This window comes from Aspergillus clavatus, genomic scaffold, assembly GCF_000002715.2.
Source record: "Aspergillus clavatus NRRL 1 1099423829796 genomic scaffold, whole genome shotgun sequence".
Classification (NCBI taxonomy): Eukaryota; Fungi; Ascomycota; class Eurotiomycetes; order Eurotiales; family Aspergillaceae; genus Aspergillus; species Aspergillus clavatus.
The window spans coordinates 668558-689860 of record NW_001517103.1 but is presented as its reverse complement, the minus strand read 5'-3'; the positions used below and the strand labels follow the sequence as shown (position 1 = coordinate 689860).

The window sequence follows — 21303 nt, the reverse complement described above, 5'->3', positions numbered from 1 at the left end:
AGGCCTTTAACGGAGGTTGAGTATTTCCGAAGTGGAGTTAGCTCATTGTCTAGGCGAATTGTTCTGGCATCCCATTGGTCAGCTCTTGGCTCAGCACGAGTCATGGAGGGAGACAGCTGCCTTAGCTTAGTCAGGTGTTGCTCTCATGCTCTTAGAGAGTCGCGGTTTCACATGATATCCTTCTCTTACCCCTATGGGCTTGCTAATGTTGCCGAGACAAACTCATAATGTGCCGAGACATCGGGCATTTTCTGGAGCCAGGATGGACTGACTCGGTGTAACCCGAATGATGTTCTCCCGGCTCCCTGACGACCTATGATTCTTTGTAGGAGATGTGCAGCTTCGTCTTGGAAAATTGGCTACGAAAGGTCAGTCTCTCTGCGTGGTCAGAGTGCATACCTATTAGAATGTTTTCTGGAACAGATAGACTGTTATATGCTGCCAGTGATATGACTGTCCCTTTGGCTATCGGTTCTACTATACAGTCTCATGTCTATTTTTGCATCTCCAGCCACTCCTCCACAATCCCCGCGTATGCTGAGGGTCCATAAACAGCAGTCAACTCCTGCCAAAAACCGCCTCCTAGACGGTTCGGATTCAAGCCGAGATCTCTCATCAACATGTCGTTATACTGCGAGGTTAGCTATAGTGCAGTACGTGTTTCTAGCGAGTGAGCTCCTACCTGAAGAGTATCAACAAAGAGATTTGACCCGCTCAGGCGGCCCCAGACGACATCCTCTGATACTGATGTCTGCAGGTCCTTCAACGAGCAATCGTTGAGCGAGAGCAATCTGGTTCGATTTGAGTGTCCTGGGTGGTTCTCAAATTTTCCCGTCAGGAATGCAGCAGCCCACAGTGCCTGAACTTCCGCTACTATGGCGATTTGGTTGGTCAGGAGAACCCCTAAAGCGACGAAGGAGCGGTCTCCTTCGGCCACTAAAGATGGCGCAACCATGCGGCGAAAGAGTCGGTAGGGCGTGTAGCTCTGCTTTTCTACATCGTAATCGGTGCGATCATGGTGAAGGTGCTTTCTCATCTTTTGTTCCGCTATCGTGTCCGAATCATTCCATTCGGGTAGCATATCGCATGTTTCGTTGGAGACATTATTGGGGTCTGGCGTATTCTCAAGCGGACGGGCCAGGCCAAGCTGCATACGGAGTCCTGGAGGCTCAAACTCGATGGGCACCACAGGTTTCCATCCGGTTGCATGGATTATCAGGTCAATTGATAGTATCTCTGTCCCATCTGCCAGTCGCAGTGTTGCATTGGATTCATCTCCGGCATACGCGGCGATGCTCGAGCGGTGGATATGCACATTTGATCCTTGGATGGTGTCCCACAGGTCCGAGTGATTAGCTATCCCCACGGGCGATGTGCATTCGATAGTACTATATCTAGCTCAGCTTCAATAGATACGCGCGCTGCAGGATTCGACGACCTACCCACTAGTGGGACGCAATAACATCATCTTCGGTGATGAAGCATATCCGACATATTCTGATAGGCCCTGATCTGCCCATCTCCGGTTTCTCTCAATTACAAGCCTTCCAAGCGGGTTGCCGTACAGAAGGCTGTATAGCCACGAGCCCTCAGCGCGGAGATTCCATTTCCAGCTGTTCGGCTGGCGCACGAGAGAAATCTGCTTCCACATGGGATGGGCGCAGATATTCATGAGTCCCGACAATCTGGTGCTCACTGTCCTGTCTGTCGCGGTGACCTCCCCGCTGTATAGCCTGGATTCGGGTGGCGCGATCCACGCTGCGCCAGCGCCTTTATCGCGAATGATCCAGTGGACTTGCACGGGCTCCGGCGGCGTATGGTCGAGTTGAAATTCTTGTGCGTGGCGATGCATCGAGGCGAACAGATGAACAAAGTCAAAGGATGATTTGGCGCCCCCGTAGACTGCGACGGATCGAAGAGGTTGACGGTGTCTGATTCCAGTTGGCTGAGCCTCTTTATTGAGCGGCCGGTAACCAAGACGATCACAGCAATATGCTCCCACTTCTTTGGCATGGATCTCTGTGGGTGTTGTAATCGATCCGCTGGCAAGGGGAATGACGGGCATGTTCGGGACGGAGGTCAATCCAGTAGCCAGGATGAGCTTGTCGCAAATGACAGTGACGGATCGCGATGGGATGCTGGAGGTGACTTCAATTTCCAGTTTCCATTCCTTGGACGGCAATCGACTGACCCTCGTCACCTAGATTCATTAGTCGATAGATGGAAGCACCGTATAGATAGCCCACCTTCCAGTTGAAGCGCATATGCTTCTGCAAGTCCCACTTTTCGCTCCACACATGGAAATATTGATTGATTTGAGCACCAGTGATGAACTGATTTTGCTTTTCTCCCGATTGCTCGGCTGGCAGAATCGACTTGAGCGGCAGATCACTGTACTCGAACGCGCCGTATGAGTTCTGGCTCAGGAGGTTAGGATACAGCCGCTCCTTTGTCCAGGTACCTCCGAGCCCTGAAGCCGAGTCGACGATGAGAAGAGCAGGTTGGGATCTCGTGGCATTTTGATTTGAGGTGGCGAAGCATGCTGGGAGGTGTTCTGCATAAAGTGTGGTCTTGTCCGAACAGTCTGTCGCGCCATACGCCCCCGTCACTTGGAGGTAGGTTTTGGCAGCGATCAGTCCGTAGAGTCCTGTACAATTAGTCTGGGTGAGAGCAGGGGCCGGGGATGAAGATACCTGCGCCAACTATCACCACTCTAGCCATCGTTGATTCCAATGAACAGGCTTTGTTGCATGATATTGTCGCCTATTGCAAAGAGGCGATCATAAAACTCTTATACTCTAGGATTAGATCAAAGTTGCAAAGAAAATCGTCAGTTATACCCGACTCGAGCCCTGCCTGATATTGTATTGTCCTATCCTTCTACGTTCCTATTGTTCTCTGGACAAACAACCGCCATCAAGCCAAGACCGACATTTCTCATCCAACAAAGAGCGATCTTCGAGACAGGGTTTGCTTTCATGTTTATTTTTTCAGTGTTTTCAGCAGTATTCTATGATCTGCTTTGCTGTTTGAGCTGCACTCACGGCACCTCCCTGTTACTGTTCACCAGCATCGCCTCACTCCCCTTCTTCCCCAGATCCGCACATCGCACCAGGGTAGGGTATCCATGTATACTGTCCATAGCCCTCTCGAAGGCTCAGCGGGAGCTCGTCCGGCGCGCTTGAGGTCTAGAATCTCGTAGCTTGTTTATGCAGTGGCCCCTGGCCATCTTCTATGCAAGGCGATGTCTTGGCCTGAGTTGGGAGAGTTCATCTCTGGTTGAATCTTCTCCATGACTGCCCTTGAAGACTTGGTACTTCATGGGTGACCACCACTAAAAATTATACTGTAACCCTCCTAGGAACAGTGATCTGTTCTGGTGGGCAACTGAATCAAGGCCAGTCACTATTCCATTATGGCCTCCACACAATAGTCTATGGTAGCCCTGTCAAGACCCAGGCGATGTTTGTTCATGGTCTGTATCTATTTCAAGAACAGCAAACAATAGGTCAAAATCCTGTCCCTCACTCTGCAGAGTTGAGTCATTGTCGCTGGCCACATGGGTGGCCTGACTATGGAAGAGGAGAAGAAGGCCCTGTTGAGACAACGCTAGACGAGTCAATTGCCATGCAAATTCCTCGAATTGGTCCTTTTGTCGAGATGGTGCTGTCTTACAATGCGGGTGGATTTTAGTCGGGAAAATGATGCCTTACATTCGATCAATAATAATACGGTGTACCAGTATATCCAATTCAATCGTAGAAAGTCCCAGAATCCTTGCCATGTACAATATTGCCTGTTTCGGTTCTCTGCTCTAAATGACACTATACGAACTCGAAGGTCACAGGAAAGAGTCTAGTCAAGCTTCCCTCCCGCAGCTGAGAGATGCTGGTGACTGGATGACAGCTATTCCTGGCCCTGTACCGCAACTGTTTCAAGAGTAGCTGTAGCAAGCGCCAACAGGATTGATCTTGAAACAGTCATCGCAGTTAAACTTGTAGCAGTCATAGGCTTCGTCACAGAGACTAGCCCAGTCCGCACATCCGGGGCTTTTCTTGTCGAGAAGAGAACGCTCTTCCTTAGCGGACGCGGGTGAGGAATCTGAATGAGCCATAATCCGGTCCACCTGTGCGGCGAACGAGCTGCGGAGTTCAGCGTCCTGCGCAGCAGTCAACTGGATCTCGTCCAGGACTTCTCCCTTTCCGTTAACGCTCTGAATCCTGTGTTCGGTATCGCTGAGCTGGATCCAGCCTCGAGAATCGGGGTCTCTGGCAAGGTTCTTGTTGGCGATTGTCAGCAAATTGCTAGAACCCAGAAAAAGGACCTGGAAATGAAGCCGTACCTTGATAGCAGCTACTATGTCGCTCTGGTGCTCGAAAAGAGACCCGAGGGAAGGGGTGACAGCCAACGCTGCGAATAGAATGCCGGCGAATGGCACCTTCATTGTGCTCTGCAGAGAAAGGGCCAGACGAAAGGGAAAAGAAATAAGGGTCTATCAGGTTGCTAAGACGAAGTGAATGGATTCAAAGGTTGTTTGAGACTATGTTTTCAAGACACGATCTCTGATATATATATATATACTACAATAACTACCATACGGAGGGAGGTTTGGACTCTTCTGTCTCGCCCGGACATTCCGAAGACGCTTTTCTCATCCCATCTTACTTTGAATGATGTTGATCCTGGCACAGGAACGCTGGCTTTGTTAGTATGGGACCCGCCTGTAAGGATATTCTTTCATCAGGGCGCTGTTACCCACCCAAAGCACGAGATTGCTTTCCGAAGTAAGACAAGAATGACGCTAAACGCTCTGAGAAAGGTCCCCTAGGCACCTTTTTAATTATTAATTGATCCAAAACCCTTTGGGCCGAAAATCCGAACCCAACCTCAATTTGCCTCAAAGAAGTGGGCTTCGGCTCGGCCCTCACCCCCCCCCACTTGGCGAGGGTCCTTGAGACTGATATATTAATGACATTTGACGTTTGTCGAGATACGTCGGTCATCAAAACCGACTGATACTACCTTCAACATGAGCTGCAGGGTAAGCAATAGTCTGAGAGAGATGCATGGACCGCGATACATGGAGCTCTCGGCCATCTTCCATCACGGCCAGGCCCAGTGTCCCAGTACACAGAGCTAACACGATAATGGCCAGAAACTCCCCGACTTCGTGAAACACATGAAGCGCGATCCCTCTGGCAAGGGTTTCACCCACCTCGGCAAGGATGGTGTATTGCGTACCATCTCAGGCGACTACGAGGTTGTTGATGCGCGCGGCCTTGACCCGGAACAGATCAAGAAGATTCTGGACGTTATGCCCTTCGAGCAGGCCCGAAAAGAGGATTTCTATGGCGTGGATGGCACAAAGGTTACAAGTCAAGAAGCACTATTCAATCCAGCGCCAGGAATCCTGCCGACAAACCCAACCAATGAGGAGGCTGCGGAGTGACGGAGACTCGTGAACCAGAGTTGGGAGGCCTATTCGCAGGCGAAGAGGAAAGAGCATAAAGGGACTGGAGAAGGCAATTCTCCGGAGTTGCCATAGCAGGCTTTATTCGGAGCTTCGGACACCAGCCGCTGAAGTCAAGTACAGAGCATGTATTGTACCCTAGTTTATTCCGGGGGCAAGATTTGCATTCTATCCCTCCTATTATTATGATACAAAAGTTATCCTTAATTTGTAGGAAAAAGCACACTAACACGATGGGATGACTACGGCACAACCACGCTGGTAGCAAGAATGGATACATAGGGCCTGTCCACATAGCTACGCCACCAGACAGCTAAGCAGGGAACGATGGTCCAAGTGCTAGAAGCTATGCTCCTTCTACTAAATACACAGTATCTGTAAAATTAGCCTGTTCGTGATGAGGGATGTTTAAACCCCTAAGAGGACTCTGAGGGCCCACTTTCTTAAGTCCTATTAGAGGGAAATATATGAACAGCTAAGAGAGACATGCATAATGCTAGCTTATGTCTTACTCTGTGAAAGTAGACATGCACCATGATTGCGCCGCAAGAACCCATTATTGACTGATGTTTGCTGTCGCTGAATACCCCTGGCACTGAGTCATTTAATGAGCTTCATATAATTTAACCAGTATCCAAATAGCTAGGCTAGCCTGTCTAGAACCATCTATTGGCGAGTTGCGGTCCGTTGACCGTCTCAACAACGGCCTGCTGCCTACTGAGGAGTTGTTCGGCGATGTAGTAAGTTGATCGTATCGGTGTCAAAGCCTACTGATGACAGGCATAGTTCTTGGTCGATGGAGAGCCCGCAGCAAGTTCTACCCTAGTCAGCGTTTTGTCGATGACCAGAGAGACTGTAAGGAGTGTTCACCTTCCCTCAACCCATGGATAAAATAGACATCAGTTGTCTCTGACGCTCATCGCATCTGTATCCTTTGAAAACGAGCTTTTTCGAAGCCCATTAAGCTGTAAACCCGACTAGCACACAGATAGCCGACAGTAGGTCATATACATGGACGACAGAGCCGACTTGAATGAGTGGGTAATCTCAGTGGGTGATCTACTGTAGGGCTGTAAGAGACAGGCGGACATAAGAGTAGAGGTGGGGTACTTTAGGCCTATTGGTTTGTACATCTATCATCCGTTTTATTGATACAGTTGGGGCTTTGTGTAAGCCAGCTTTAGAAAACCGACTGGGATCATCTGCTCCAGGAATAGCAATACCGGTCTCTTGAGTATGCGGCCTCACGGAGTCTACTCTACCAGGTATTGCCATCTGACCACCTAAACTGCGAGTATAAAGCTCTCTCTTCTCCCAGCGGATAAACAGCCATTCAGCCCTCATCATCCAAGCCTCTCAAGACAACTGCAGCCTTAAAACAAACTACAGTCACCTCTTTGCTTTCTCTCCCAGAGTTTCCTCTAAGAACACCAACATGAAGGCAACCACATTGATCAGTGCCATCACTGCCTTCGGCCTGGTCAGCGTCGTCTCGGGCACCAAACTCTCCTACACCATGGCCGAGGATATCTGTGGCGACCTCGGCGTTATGAACGTCACCGACCTCCCCGAGGGTGTCGATCCCAATGCCGTTCGAACATGCAAGGAGCACCCGGAGGGTATCTTTCAGAAGAGCCTCGACAAGCGCGACTGCTGGTTTGGCAGCCCTCTCGGCTGCAGTGCTAGCGGATACTGCTACAAGTCGTGCGCTCAGCCTGGCTCTGGTGAATGGTGCTGGACCGCCCAAAACAATGGATATGGAGACTGGATCAGGTGCGCAAGCGTCAGCGACTGCAATCGCGGGGATCAGTGTGGTGCTGGTGGTTGCAAAGCATGCGGATGCAGCTGCTAAGCTTGGAAAGCAAGCATGGCCTTTGGAAGGATTTGGATAGAGGCGTACTGCCATGTATTACACCTCTACCTGCACGCGAGGTCATAGAGAATTTAATTGGGTGTCTGGGCGACAGTGGGTGATTACGGGAGACCACTCACCCTGTCTATTCTGCAAATACAGACTCTATATAAACCACCTTTTTATAGCTTCAAGTACATACCACCACAGGGTGTGGAGAACAGGGCTTCCCGTCCGCTCAGCTGTACTTAGGACACCTATTAAACACAGCCAACCGGAAGATGAGCCTTCTGAAGCTTGCTGCTTTATGGGTGAGCAACACTAGTTCACAGGGTGACAGGTGATTTGGTGTTATCAAGAGCATGGGTGAGCAGGTCAGCCAGACAACCAGGTAGGATTTTCTTGAGGTTAAATAGGGCACTTGTTGTAGGGGTTCTACTGCTGCACTAAAAAGGTGTCCAGACCCTAGTTAGTCAGTAATAGTAGCTAGGCTTTTGAATTAGTATCAATCTAAATTGAGGTATTGATTTCCGTCTCTCACCGGCTCTGAGTCCGGTTCCTTAGCTTGCTGCTAGGCGTATACTAACAGGACATGAGTGATACATGCTTACAGGAATATTGGAAAGCCTGCACTGAGCGAGACCAAGAGCCAAGCTCGCAGGTTGTAACCCCCAAATACCCGTTTCTCCCGGGCCTTATATAGAGTGAGTAGTACGTTCTGTTGAGCGAGTATATCACGCCGAGTCGAACTTTCTTCACTCTGTCTTTTTCTTTCCCAGTCTCGACGAGGTAGATTCTCGTTGTATCATTCAAAATGAGGATAACAATTGTTCTTCTGAGTATGCTTGTGCGCAAGTGGTCGGAGGTTCCGCTCGTGCCCATTGCTATAAGGCCATTTATCTCTATTATGGCTAACTGGCCGATATGGTCATCAATGAATCCGACAGCCGAACTCTGGGTAAAACTTGCTATCCCGCCGCGGGCACTGTTTGTACGGTCTGGGAGTTCATCAGGAGCATTCAGGAACCATTTATTTCCACCCAAATGACGGACGGTGGCACGATAGGAGACACGACCAGTCCCGACGGCTTGCAAGAGCCCGCCCAAACCATGAGGGATAGCGGATTCGAGAGATACAACGACTATGGCATGTTCGGCAAAAAAGTCGCCCACACCAAGGTTCTCTTCAAATCCACCAACATTCTCACTGAGGCGCGCGACAATCATCTAAATGATCTTCCATCAGGCGTGCTGGAGTCGGAGATGAAACCCGAACAAGGAAAGGGGGAAACATAGGGCTTACTTCCGGCTCGGTCGATAGCCACGGCTAAACTGGTTACTCACTAGTGAATTCTATACAATTTGACACTATTTATTTAAACCATCGTCACGAGGCTCATATCTCCTGCAAACAAGACCACAACGCACTGAACTATCCATCAAAGTTTCTCCAACAATGGCAACTCTTACCAATAACGGGGATGGCCCGCTTCAGGTGCCCGGGTTCGGCTCCATCCCCTGGATCTTCTTCGACACCGGCCCCGTCGCTTGGAACGCAGGCCTGGTCACGGAGGACCGGAGAGCTGCTGGTTGAACCGCTTCCAGTGGCTTCCCTGTGAGGTACAGTTCAATAATGCTGACATCCTGGATGTTCGGATCACTTCATACGTCAATAATCTTCACCCGGGCAAGCACCAGAAACTGTATAGGCATCTTGAGCGCCTAATAGCAAGCTCCGTTCCTTCTTGGAATGAAATCTTATTCTACGGCAATACCCGTGGCTGTCGCCCACCACGCATCCTGACATATGGATGCACGATCCACGACTATCAAGAAGAGCACAGGCTGTTCGATGTCCTGCGTCCCTGGCCCTGCTGGCAGATACAATGTGACACCTCCAACGAGTGGGAGACACTGCGCAACACAGCTCGTGAGTACGTTGAAGGTCCTGAGCCACCGAAATGGAAGCAGGCGGAGTCTTTGCCCCACAAGCCGGTCAATTTGATGGATCTGCTCACTCCCGAGGAATGGGACATTCCCAACCACGTGCATTTAATCGCTCGATTCAAACGCACTCGTCGAGCCTGGTTCGATCACCCTGAGCCCGGTGTCTCGTTCTCGTATAAGCAGTGGAAGCAGGGTGAATGTACGGGACGTGCAATGCACGCGCAGCGGATCAGCAAATACCCGGATCCGCTGCACCATGACCACAAACCCGTGCGGTTGGAGAAGCAATTTCGAGAGAAGGGTCTCCAGGTTGTAGTGGAAATTGCCCGCATCGAACTAACCCCAGAAAATCCTATCTATACCGGCGAGAGTGATTTCCACACCGAGGGGCTCCGCAACGACCGGATTGCGGCCACCAGTCTGTATGTGGTGGAGTGCAAGAATCTCACCACAGTCCGCCTGGCGTTCGAGCACGAGGATAAAGTCCACGCCACGGAGCTTGAGTGTCCGGTGCCCCAGGCGCTCGCCACGGTCCTCGATATAGATTGCTGGGAGTGGTACGAGGAGAAACCCCCTCGCGCACTACATGCTTTCAGATCGGTTCCACTCACAGAGGGCCGTCTTCTCAGCTGGCCCAATACCTATCGATCGAAGCAAGAGTCCTTTCGCTTAGTGGACCCCAGCCAGCCGGGGAATCTGACCCTGATCAAGCTTCGACTCGTCGACCCACATTATGGTATCTGCTCAACACAGAATGTTCCTCCACAGCAAAATGACTGGTGGGCCGCTGCAGCCCGACAGGCAGCTAGGCTCGATCAACGCTTACCCCTGGAGTTGGTGTGGCCTGTGATGGATCAAGTCAAGGATTGGCCAATGTCCGCAGCCGAGGCCGAAAGTCTACGCACCAAATTGCAATTCGAACACGAGCGCGCGCGGCGGGTCATCGAATCGTGCGTGGGGCACCATATCGTGGTTAATCTCTCTTATGATGAAGAGGAAGCATGAGATGTGATGGAAGTAACGGCCGGGGCCGAATACGAGTCCCCTTAATCGCATGCAGAAGAATGCTGCCATGTTCCCTTACGCCACGGCTTAAAGTGAGATATGCAGGAGCCTTTTTTCTCTCGAAACAAGCGTGTCGGATCGATTGCACCATATAGAATCTAATTAGCTGTCAGAGAGGGTGTAGGAGAGTGCCTGTATATTTTCGAGGTGTATAGAAGTTTCGAATGATCATTCTTGGTTTCGGACCCCATAGGACATGTAGATTTCTTTTCAGAATCAGTCGGCGAAGGTCCACATGACTTGAGGTACTTGAGTTCTTGTAGAATGTAACTTTCTGCAGCTGTTCAACTGAGATACATACTATAAATCTAATAAGGGCGTGCTTACTTATGACCTAGTATCTGAGACTTGTCACGCTCGCAGTAATCAGTACAGCTAAGTGGATGGGAAGCCATGTTTTTCCATAACATGGGTATAAATATAACTGAGTAGGGTATGCATAATCATAAAGGGTTTCCCTATAGATGTTATCCCCTGTAACATGATATAAACCCTGAGGGAACGAACCAAAGGAAGAACATAGGACGCTGGCAAAGTAGTTAGTTAAGTGTACCTAAGGCATGGGCTGAGGGCCCTAGGGGCAGCTATTTTTTACTACTGGAGTAAACATTGTGCATGGCCCACAATTTGTCAATATAATTACACTAATTCTCTGCTCGGCCTTGCAAGCTCGCAGCATAACCAACTTAACCAAGTCTGGGTAAGCGGTTCCTGGTCATAGCATTTGTACAGAATCTTAGTTTGCGCTCATTCATGAGGTCTTGACATACAGACTGCAGCGCTTGATTTCTTGATCTTCGCATAATGGCCTGGAATTCAGCGACAGTCCGGCTTGATCCCCACGCGGGGGAGACCACAACGCGGAGTGACTTACTGGCGGAAGCAAAGGGATGGCTTCTATTCTTCAAAGTAAGTAGAGAGAACATATTCCACGCGATTATTAATGCATTGATTGATCCCCGAGTCTCTTTCTATAGGGATCGTGGGTGCCCGCCCCGGACCTAGACCAAGAACTGCATACCCGACGAGCTCTTATGGAACGATGGGCCGCTGCGGACCAGAGCTTTCGTGATGTCCGTATTGCTTCTTTCACTTCCGATCCTCAAGGAACAGACTCATCTAGCCTAGGATTATGTTCTCCGCGCGCTGTTCTCCGCGCGATCTCAGCCGCGGAGGATGCGATGTCCCGCCACCCTCCTGGATCAGCACCGTCTCACACCGATTTATTTGCACAGCTCCCGTGGACCGAGAAGGGCACCGTACAAACTACGTCCATCTTCTCAAGATCCTAATCTTCTGCTATTTGAGCACTCAAGAAGTTGGGGAGAATTTGTCACGCCATCCTTTTCGTGGCGCAGGATCGCACAATCCTCCAAACCCCCAGTTGCCCGCACTGCTGTCTCCCTCACTCCCGGTTCTGGACTACAGCCTGTCCTCTATGTTCCTGGAGCAGGCCGATTTCCGGGCCATCCAGATGAAGCTCTGCTGGACCTCCTGGAAGCGACAAAGCGACGACGGGAATTCGAATGGGCAGACTGGGGGAGTCAAGAGATCTGGACAAGGGAAATTGACCGGAATGCCCCTGGATATCTGGCCCTGGAGGCTCAGGGGCGCGAGTCAGAGTTTAGTCTCGAGAGTCTCCGGTCGGTCTGCGAGGATTAAGTAATAATGGAGTATATTCTGGTTCCAGCAAACAGATATCAAAAACTCCACAATCGGACTTACAGCACCGAAGCCGTCAGCTAGAGATGTCTAAGGTTGTCGACGAATCTGACGTCGATAAACGCCCATAGAGTGGATTAAGTGGGCTTCTCAATGATCCTTTATTACGGACTAATTTAGGAGTCGGCGGGTATATAGTCCAGCCGGCCCCATATAAGGCAAGTCAACACTAGCATCATCGGCAAGATCCTCAAACCTTGAGTCTTGTTGGATACTGAACATCAGCTACCCAACAATTACCCAAAATGGTCCGTATTCTCATCACCGGCTCCGCCGATGGCCTAGGACTCGAGGCCGCACGCCAACTAGTGAAGCGCGGCCACACCGTCTACCTGCACGGCCGCAACGAGAAACGCGCAGCTGATGCAAGAGTCGCCTGTCCCGGCGCTGCTGGAGTGCTGATCGCCGATTTCACCGATGTGGCTGAGACTCGCCGGCTTGCCGAGGAAGCCAACGCGATCGGCCAATTTGATGCCGTTATTCTCAACGCCGGCATGCTGTCCGGGCCGTTCCGCAAGACGAAACCCGGTATTCCGGCCATGGTGTTTGTCAACGTCGTGGCCCCGTATATCCTGACCTGCTTGTTGCAGCGTCCCAAGCGGCTGATATACATCTCGTCGACGTTGCATCGCCAGGCCGACACTAGCCTCGGGGATATCTTCTGGCTTAAGCGCGGCGAAGCAAGCTTCCGGGATTTCGCGGCGTACTGCGACTCGAAGTTGCATGTTCTGCTTCTTGCCAATGCTGTGGCCAGAAGGTTTCCGGATGCCTCTGTGGTCTCAGTTCATCCGGGATGGGTAGCCACCAAGCTCGGTGGCCAAGGTGCCACTGATAAACTGGAGGATGGGGTGGAAACTTATGTGATGTTGGCCGAGGGGGATTACGACCAGCGACTGACGGGAAAGTACTTTGAGCCGAAGAGAAAGCTTGCACGTCCGTTGCCAGTATCAGAAGACGTCAACTTGCAGGAGAAGGTGGTCAAGGCTTGCGAGGATGTGACTGGTCTGAAACTTCTGGCTTAATGCACAGCTGACCAGGCTGCCAGCGAAGCTGTTCTCACGACAGGATGATTAATTGTCTGAGCTGGCGTCCAGGCCTGGGAAGGCAGCTGACACGGCCGTGAGATCTGCAATACCTTACACTGGGGTTAGTGATTGTATCACTCGAATAAGCCGTTGATACTTTGCTCAAAAGCTTCCGCTCGCGCGCCTTTGATATGCTGGTGTACCAAGTCGGCCTCCTCCCATTGAATATATCCTCCGGGTTCTGTGACAGACATAGTTAGTCCCATTATAGCAAGACGCGAGCTAAGATACAGGGTGGATTATCATACTTAACAGTCATTGCACATAACAAATCAGTACTAATGAGTCGCTCTGCCATAGATTGCTTGCCCACATCATCCTGGCCATGCAGCAATGCAGGCGGGTCAGTAAGAGAGTCTAACAGCCCCAGTGAGACATTCCTAGGCCACAGCTCAGGGGCTGGATGGATCCTAGACATCTAAGATGTTAAAGCTATGTAGCTAAACAGATAGTGGGAGCTGCTGAGCAACATTTAAATATCCAAATACCAAGACATCACAAGTTATGAGGGAGATCATTCGCTCAAGTCCCACACTCCACGTTAGAGTAACTTACCTAGTCCCCGTGCCTAGCGCTGCGATCTTCATGTCATTAGTCACAGGGATCTCTAGATAGAGTTCATATCCCATATATAATCTCTACAACAGATGCTTGGGAATTCTGATGCAGGTCGAAGGAGGCGAGGGGGTGGTGGCCAGCCAATCGATTGAGCCAACCAGAAACAAAAGCCGTGGACCTGAGCTCTTCACTTCACCCCCTTTGAAAAACAACAGGAGACGATACTGTTTTAAAGTGAATGGAACATTCGCAAGGATCAACTTTGACTGGTATTAAGTCAAATCTTTTGGATACAAAGGGTCAGTTTTGCTGGATCCTGTGATCGACACCGCAAGCAGCATTTGCGTGACTTCATACAAGTGAGATACGGATGCATTCTTCTTGAAGATAAAACATGACCTATGACGTTGGGGACTCTCAGATCATACCGATCATATCTGCAGATGAGATGAGGCGAATGGCTGGCAAGAAGATCACCACCGCTAACGTTCGGTTGGTAATCTTGTATGTCGGTCGACGTGCTCCCTTCGAGGGACTCAAAAGAGTACATATTAACGGACCAAGCTCCCTGCTCGAGGCTGCTGGAAACTCAACTATAAATCAGTCTGGATAGAGTCTTAGATTCCTGGATACCGTTTGACTGATTGTGATTTGGAACGACAAAATCAACCCTCAATATGCCCTCCAATCGTACATCTATTACCTTTACCTGCAAGCTCGACACACTCAACGTGGTGACTGCCGTGCTTGCGAAGCACGAGGCTAACGACTACTATGCATATGAGCGCGAAGAACACTGGTACGTTGGTCTGGGCGCAGAATCATCGTTGCTGGTCGACTCGCAGGGAAAGACCGTGACTGTCACTACAGGATCAACAGAAAGACCCCGTGCCCTTGACGACTCTTCGATCAGTGATATTGCACGAGAGTTCGTGGATGCAAGTCTCGAATTCGGTAGCAGGATATATGGACAGGTCGGCTTCAACTACGCAGCGCATATCCGGGGTCAAACATTCAACCGTGGCCAGTGGCCGCTGCTCAGCCTGATGGTGCCACGCACCGAAATCGTCTTCCATGAAGACTCTGTGACTGTGACAGGGCTTCATGAAGAGGAAGTGAGGAGTCTCTATGAATTCATCAAGCATGATGCCGCCCGCGTGAACATTGAGAGCTTGGAGAATTTGATCGATGTGGACACGCAAACCGACACGGACTCCTACATTGCTCGGGTGCAAAGAGCCCAGACCGAGATTGCGCAGGGTCTATACACAAAAGTCATTTCATCTCGGGCTGTCGGTTTCACGGACAAGGTGGATTTCCCGGCGACTCTTCTGCACGGCCGCCGTGGGAATACCCCCGCCCGGACCTTTTGCTTGAGTCATGGCGACAAGAAGGCGACAGGATTCAGCCCAGAGCTTGTGTTGTCAGTGAAGAACGGAAAGGTCACCACCGAGCCCCTGGCAGGAACTCGATCGCGGCAAGGAACCGAGAAAGAAATCGCACAACTGCGACAAGAGTTGCTGAACGATCCGAAGGAGATTGTTGAACATGTGATATCAGTCAGAGAAGCTGTTCAAGAACTGAAGCAATTATGCGCACCTGATACCGTCATTGTCGAGGATCTTATGTCCGTGAGGGAGCGTGGCTCTGTTCAGCACCTAGGATCTCGAGTTGCAGGAATGCTGGCGTCCGACAAAGATATTTGGCACGCGTTTGATACCCTGTTCCCATCTATCACAGCCTCGGGTATCCCAAAGGATGCAGCCATTGAAGCGATTCAGCGTCTGGAGAACCAGCCAAGAGAGCTCTATTCTGGTGCTGTACTGTTGATCGAGGGATCGGAAACTCTGGAGGCGGCGCTAGTTCTACGGACTGTATACCAGTGTTCAGAAAAGCAATGGATCCAAGCTGGGGCTGGGATCCTCGCACAGTCGAGCCCGCAACGCGAACTGATCGAGACCCAAGAGAAACTCGCCAGCATTGCACCCTTCATAATGGCAAATACTGCAGCTTAGGGTGTTCGTTGTCTTGGACTGCAAAATGCTGGAAAGTCTCTCTTGCGGAGGACGTGACCTATTTGTATCTGCAAACTCGTCCAGACTGGTTTTTTATTATCTCATGCTAAACCGAAATGACCAATGTTTCTACAGAATAAATTGACTCGGACCTGACAAACAGGGATAGTTGAACCATAGGGAGGAAGTAGCTGCCTGCTCGCGCCACAATCAGTTCCGCCGTTTTCCAGGGGTGATTTCCCACCATGTGTATAGCGCACTCACTCTCGCTCACCCGGAGATCGAATCACTGTCAATTGTTCATCTGATCTATTTACTTGATGGTGGTTGATGCAGGATTGAAAGCAGCACGCCCAGGGCGCCGGCCTCGTCAAGCTTAAGCCTCATCTCATACAATCCGCCCATGTAGACTAGACTGCCCATCTGCATCTTAAACCCCCAGACCTTTACCCCAGCGCTTCCAAAGCATGCCCAACCGCTGAAAATAGCCAAACACCGCCCCAGCCGGCACATCCCCATACAGACTCTGCCACCACGCCGCAAATGAGCCCTCCACAGGCCCGAGCTCCCCAAACCCCAGCACCTCGATCACCCACGGCGCCAGGATCACCAGCACCCCGAGTGCCAGGATCGTTGTGTAGACAGGGTGCTCTTTTGCGAACTCGTAGGCCGCGCTGGTTGCGCGCTGCAGCGCGTCGGCCGCGGCGCCGCCGACCTGTTTTCCGGTGCGGATGGCGTCTTCGAGGCCGTGGAGGATGGCGCGGGCGAGAGACTCGGTCCAGTTTGCGGGGTGGATGAGCTCGTTGAGTTGCTTTTGGACGGCGGGCTGGTCGGGGGAGGTGAGGAGGATGGTGAGGATGTCGGAGGCGACGGAAGGGTTGGAGGCTGCGTGGGGGCGGTTGGGTTCGGAGTCCCCTGTGAGGCAGGAGAGGATGGCGGTAATGATGTCCATTTGGTTGCAGTGTGTGATATACTTGGATGGCGGATTGGGGAATCGGGAGATGGGATGGTAGGGGACGGGGTATTTATGTGTAGAATTGCCCAGGTGGGATTGCGGCACAGCAAGGGCTGAAACGGTGAATGTGCATCTGATTTGGTTGGCGGTGGTCGATGCTCCCCAAGCGCTGCGCTGCATTGCATGAAGCATGCCAGCGTGTTAGCCTCGTCAAGGCAAGTAAGCTTCGACCAGTCGATTCCAAAAAGAGTCTGAGGGTGAATCTGAAACATGATTGAAAGTAACCTGATAATTGCATTGATTCATGTCCTCATTTCCTGTCATCGCATATCTATGCTAGGGTATATATATATATATATATATAGATAGATATAGATAGACATATCATCTCTAGAAATCAGCTGGCTCAGGCAGCCGCTCAGGCGTGTCATCGCGGAACGTGTCAGTGATGAGATCCTCAAAACTGGCGGACCATTCTACACGCGGCGACAGGTACTCCAACCCCCACAGGTCGGCAACGTACTTCAGGATCGAAGTATGGGTGAACTCGCCCGGCTGGCCGCTCGGTTTGTTCTGTACCACACCCTTGCCGACCCACGGGGACATCAGGACTGTCGGGACCCGGATCCCCAACCGGTCAAAGGCGAACGTGGACGCCTTGCCGTCGCGCGCCGTCTCCGTGTAGGTCAAGTCATCGCCGGGAGGCACATTTTCCGGCGGCGAGACGTGGTCCGCGAACCCACCGTGCTCGTCGAAGGTGAGGACGAAGAGCGTTTCGTTCCACTGCGGGGAGCTGCGCAGGGCCTCGTAGACGCTCTTGATCCATCCCTCGCCCATGTTGATCGGGGACGGCGGGTGGAAGGACATGTACGAGCAGCATTCTGGGTTGATCCAGGTGAACTGCGGCAGGGCGCCGGCCTGGGCATCCCGGTAGAACTGGTCAACGGGGCGAACGTTGGTCTCGCCCAGGCCGGACTTGGCCGTCCAGCTGTAGAAGAGCGCATCGGGCAGGAAGTCGGTCGTGTTGGAGTAGTTGATCCAGCTGATGCCGTTCGCCGACAGCTGCTCGAAGATGGAGCGCTGGGGCAGCGACGAGGTCAAGAAGTCGCCGTCGTTGGTGCCATGGCCGTGCGACGTGCCCGAGGTGAGATAGGCCCGGTTGGGGTTCGTGGGTCCGGGGACCGCGGCGAACCAGCGGTCGAAAAGCACAAAGTTCTGCGCCATGGCGTTGAAGACGGGGACGTGCTCTGGGGTGTAGTAGTTGATCACCTCGGCGGCCCGGGACAGGTCCCCCATGATCCCGTAGGCGGCGATCTGCTCGGCGATGAAGCCCTGCATGCCGGGGGAGTTGGCCTCGTAGTCGGGATGATACGTGCTGTACACCTGCTGGTTTCCGCCCGTGATGCTGTGGTCTGGGTCATCCGCCGCGACATTCTTCGCTATGGGTTGGGCGCACACCATGGCCGAGTGCGGGTCGGAGATGTTGGCGGGATTGCAGTACTCGCGATGAACCAACCCATCGATATTGGGGTTGTACGTCAAACCGCCAGCGTAGTTGTCAAACGACAGGTTCTCCTGCACCAGCACCACGACATTCTTGATGGGACTGGAGGTCTTGCCATGCGGGCGACGGGGAGCGGCTCCAACCCCCAGCCCCAGCGTGAAGAAAATGGCTAGCGAGAGGACAGTCATGGTCAAAACCAGGAGAGTGACGGCGACGATGGTCCACCAGGAATGCGACCGTCTGCGCGCCGTCCAGGTAGTATTTATCTCCTCTGGGGGATCATGAGGCAGCAGATGCTCCGTCTCATCGCTGGGATGTTTGTCCGGATGGAATGTGGGGTGGGACTCGGCCATTTTGGGTGGCATGTGAAGCTGAGGCGCGGTCAAGATGACCCTGATGGAGTAGTGAGGAAGAAGTTGGAGAAGAGAAGGGAGCAAAGAGAGTAAGTGCTAAGTATTCCGAGCTGATCTGCAGGTCTGCAGGTCTGCAGACTGGAAATCTAACTGCAAGACGTGGGGTCAACGGATACAAGCCTATAAGATCATCCGTGATGGCCACGCTGCCCTTGCTTGCTTAGGCTTAGTCGATGAGACACGGTCAATAGCCATATTAAAGTTGTACATACATATGACTTGGGTAGATCTGGATTCTGTGTCTATCTCTCAATTCCAGATCATTAGATAGATGGTTCTCCAGAGAACAGACATCCTTAGCCATCTATGTTATTCCCATGGTGAAACTCTTCCGAATGGTCATATCGACATATCAACAAATCCAATCGAAATTAATGTATTCGAGATGGATCGACCATCAGCTGCCCGGACACATGACAACCAGCAGAGAGACGCTATCCAGGTAGTTCCATCAATATGCTGCTCCGATACTGCAGTCCTCATTGTGAATACACCATCACAAGCCAACCAGCTACCCAACGATTTATCAGCTCCCCACTCTGAAAATGGCAGAATCAACTCTTTCAAAGGGTCACGCTGCTAACATTTCAGAGTAATGGAGAATCAAACCAGGTTTCAGACTGATCCACGCGCTCAACCACGACTTGGGGGGCTACATCTTCTAGAGCTAGGAGTCCCGTCCCTAGTCCGAAAATATCACGTCAACAAAAGGTCATGTAGAACAGCAAGAAATAGGCTATTTATAAAGACGACAGGCACCTTGTTACCATTGATGAGATTTGTGGTGGCACTGAACTTGACCATCTACCTCGGTGAGGTAGAAGTAGGGCTTAGGGATGTCATACTATAAACATCTGCGCTAAACAGGTACATCGCTTTTCCATCCTCGTTCTACGCCTTCCTGCCCTCTTTCGACTCCTTCATCATTTTGGCCTCTTTCAAATAGCCTTGCTTTCGAGGAGATCTCACGTCCCCGCCCGCTTTCCCATGGTAGATAGCATTGACCCGATGGCCTCAAACACCCCGTCATGCAATACATTAACGTGCATCACATCAAAATATATCATCCCATACAAAAGAAGGCCAGGCGCCTCTAAAAGAAGAATCTTCTCGCTGTGTTCTTAATACTGGCTTAAGTACAGCTGACCGAACGGGGAGCCCGGTTCTTCACGCCCTACGGTCGTATGTATTTGATGTTAAAGCAAGGTGGCTGATATACAGTCTTTATTAAACGATAGGCAATGACTGCGCTTGTGGACAGGCCACCATGAACACAATTGAGGTGCTGGGGTTCGAGGAGACGGGGCCGTATAGGGATGTGCTAACTGGGTCTGTGTGGTGTACTTCCAGTGGTTGAGGATAATTTGGAAGCATTAATGGGAGTGGGGGGTGAGAAGGAGAGGGAATTGTGTGCCGGTATGCAGCCAGAGATAGGCAGTCTCGGTGGGCACATTTTACTGAGGTTGAAGAGCCTTGATATTGGACCATCTTTGGATGACTGCCCGGATTGTACATTGTTGAAGCAACCAAACGGCATCTTTGAGCTCAACAGATATTATTATGCTGACCTGGTACTCTATACGTCTTGAAAGCCTTGAGCAGAACTCTCAAATCAGATCGATTTACAACATCCCCAGCAGCCCTACGTCAAACAGCATGGTTAGATCTGCCACTGCAGGCCAGAGGGCCACTCACCTCTTGCCCAGATGCTACCTAAGCCAGTGTCAGCCAATGCAAATCCATCCCAAGAGGATAAAAGAACCCACCTGATTTTGAGGACAGTCCGGCTTGATAGGTTCACACATCGCGACGCATATCTCCTGCGAGGCGGCACATGCGGCCAGCACAAGCATGACCACCAAGAGAAAGAGTCGGATCATGCTGGGTGCAGAGATTCAAAGTTTGGCAAAAAGATAAGATTAACTCGGAAGTGAAGAGCAGCGGAGGTCTGGTATACCGGGAAGTTCGGATGGAGATTCGACGTTATAACCGGGTAGGGGTTGGGAGGCGAGCATTCCTCAATGACCATCCCTCGCTGGGATGGAATGTTGGTGAACACGGGCATCATCGAAGATAAGAGCAAGAAGACTCGAGGGTAGCTGATGATATGGAAGGATGAATAGACTTTACATTATGATATGCTCGGGTTAATTGATCGTGTGGTTACAGGAGCTATCTCACTCTTTCGTACAGAGTAAATCATGTCAGAAGGTTATCCCCGTCTCTATCAGATCAGTGAGCAATCTACTACGCCATAGAACGGATTGAAGAGAAGATACCTATTACCTAATGAATCACGGGGCAAGAAGCAACGCGCGTTCTGCTCCAGCTGGTTCTCTCTCCTTGTTGGGAGTATCGAACAGCTATCGGGATGGAGACTGGGAGAACTCCTCGTCCTCCCCCCAGTTCCCCACATTCTGAGGAGCTTATACTTCTCGTGACTGATGAATGTGTAGCTTTGCCGATAACCGAGGAATCGCAGTACTATTTTGGGATCCTGGACACTGTGGGTTTCAAGTCTGCTGGCTCAAGCTGGGGGTGGGTGTTCGTCTCGCCGAGCATACGATCGACGCTCTGGCCAGTTGAAGGAGGAAAATCTCCGGAGGATCTCCCGAGATATTGGCAGGAAGGACATAGGCTGCGTCATGGCATCTTGCATCGTTTCAGCTGTTTCACATCCAGGTAGATGTGGTTACACTTTTTCATGTCTGATTCAA

At 51.3% G+C, this 21303-nt stretch overlaps 10 protein-coding genes across 10 annotated transcripts, besides 2 other annotated features; 6 read left to right on the top strand and 4 right to left on the bottom strand.

Moving 5' to 3' along the window:
• Positions 1-493: 493 nt before the first annotated feature.
• Positions 494-2721, bottom strand: ACLA_062960 (uncharacterized protein; the record flags this gene model as incomplete). Its single annotated transcript, XM_001273754.1, has 5 exons — positions 494-631; positions 683-1394; positions 1443-2200; positions 2247-2647; positions 2694-2721. The coding sequence occupies 5 exons, from the start codon at positions 2719-2721 to the stop codon at positions 494-496; spliced, it is 2037 nt and encodes a 678-aa protein (XP_001273755.1).
• A 1213-nt stretch (positions 2722-3934) lies between these two features.
• On the bottom strand, positions 3935-4444 carry ACLA_062950 (uncharacterized protein; the record flags this gene model as incomplete). Its single annotated transcript, XM_001273753.1, has 2 exons — positions 3935-4279; positions 4343-4444. 2 exons carry the CDS (start codon positions 4442-4444, stop codon positions 3935-3937), a joined length of 447 nt encoding a protein of 148 aa, XP_001273754.1.
• A 585-nt stretch (positions 4445-5029) lies between these two features.
• Positions 5030-5449, top strand: ACLA_062940 (uncharacterized protein; the record flags this gene model as incomplete). The annotated part of the gene is made up of 2 exons (XM_001273752.1): positions 5030-5041; positions 5156-5449. The coding sequence occupies 2 exons, from the start codon at positions 5030-5032 to the stop codon at positions 5447-5449; spliced, it is 306 nt and encodes a 101-aa protein (XP_001273753.1).
• A 1456-nt stretch (positions 5450-6905) lies between these two features.
• ACLA_062930 (uncharacterized protein) lies at positions 6906-7362 on the top strand (the record flags this gene model as incomplete). Its single annotated transcript, XM_001273751.1, is given in 2 exon segments — positions 6906-7174; positions 7185-7362. The coding sequence occupies 2 exon segments, from the start codon at positions 6906-6908 to the stop codon at positions 7360-7362; spliced, it is 447 nt and encodes a 148-aa protein (XP_001273752.1).
• A 1416-nt stretch (positions 7363-8778) lies between these two features.
• Positions 8779-10274, top strand: ACLA_062920 (uncharacterized protein; the record flags this gene model as incomplete). The annotated part of the gene is made up of 2 exons (XM_001273750.1): positions 8779-8886; positions 8949-10274. The coding sequence occupies 2 exons, from the start codon at positions 8779-8781 to the stop codon at positions 10272-10274; spliced, it is 1434 nt and encodes a 477-aa protein (XP_001273751.1).
• Positions 10275-11138: 864 nt separating this feature from the next.
• Positions 11139-11626, top strand: ACLA_062910 (uncharacterized protein; the record flags this gene model as incomplete). The annotated part of the gene is made up of 2 exons (XM_001273749.1): positions 11139-11243; positions 11312-11626. 2 exons carry the CDS (start codon positions 11139-11141, stop codon positions 11624-11626), a joined length of 420 nt encoding a protein of 139 aa, XP_001273750.1.
• Positions 11469-11494: a microsatellite.
• A 675-nt stretch (positions 11627-12301) lies between the features above and the next one.
• On the top strand, positions 12302-13078 carry ACLA_062900 (SDR family NAD(P)-dependent oxidoreductase; the record flags this gene model as incomplete). Its single annotated transcript, XM_001273748.1, has 1 exon — positions 12302-13078. The coding sequence occupies one exon, from the start codon at positions 12302-12304 to the stop codon at positions 13076-13078; it is 777 nt and encodes a 258-aa protein (XP_001273749.1).
• Positions 13079-14376: 1298 nt separating this feature from the next.
• ACLA_062890 (putative salicylate synthetase) lies at positions 14377-15714 on the top strand (the record flags this gene model as incomplete). The annotated part of the gene is made up of 1 exon (XM_001273747.1): positions 14377-15714. The coding sequence occupies one exon, from the start codon at positions 14377-14379 to the stop codon at positions 15712-15714; it is 1338 nt and encodes a 445-aa protein (XP_001273748.1).
• A 430-nt stretch (positions 15715-16144) lies between these two features.
• On the bottom strand, positions 16145-16861 carry ACLA_062880 (interferon alpha-inducible IFI6/IFI27 family protein; the record flags this gene model as incomplete). The annotated part of the gene is made up of 1 exon (XM_001273746.1): positions 16145-16861. One exon carries the CDS (start codon positions 16859-16861, stop codon positions 16145-16147), a length of 717 nt encoding a protein of 238 aa, XP_001273747.1.
• A 150-nt stretch (positions 16862-17011) lies between these two features.
• Positions 17012-17054: a microsatellite.
• A 5-nt stretch (positions 17055-17059) lies between these two features.
• ACLA_062870 (putative phosphatidylglycerol specific phospholipase) lies at positions 17060-18526 on the bottom strand (the record flags this gene model as incomplete). Its single annotated transcript, XM_001273745.1, has 1 exon — positions 17060-18526. The coding sequence occupies one exon, from the start codon at positions 18524-18526 to the stop codon at positions 17060-17062; it is 1467 nt and encodes a 488-aa protein (XP_001273746.1).
• Positions 18527-21303: the final 2777 nt, after the last annotated feature.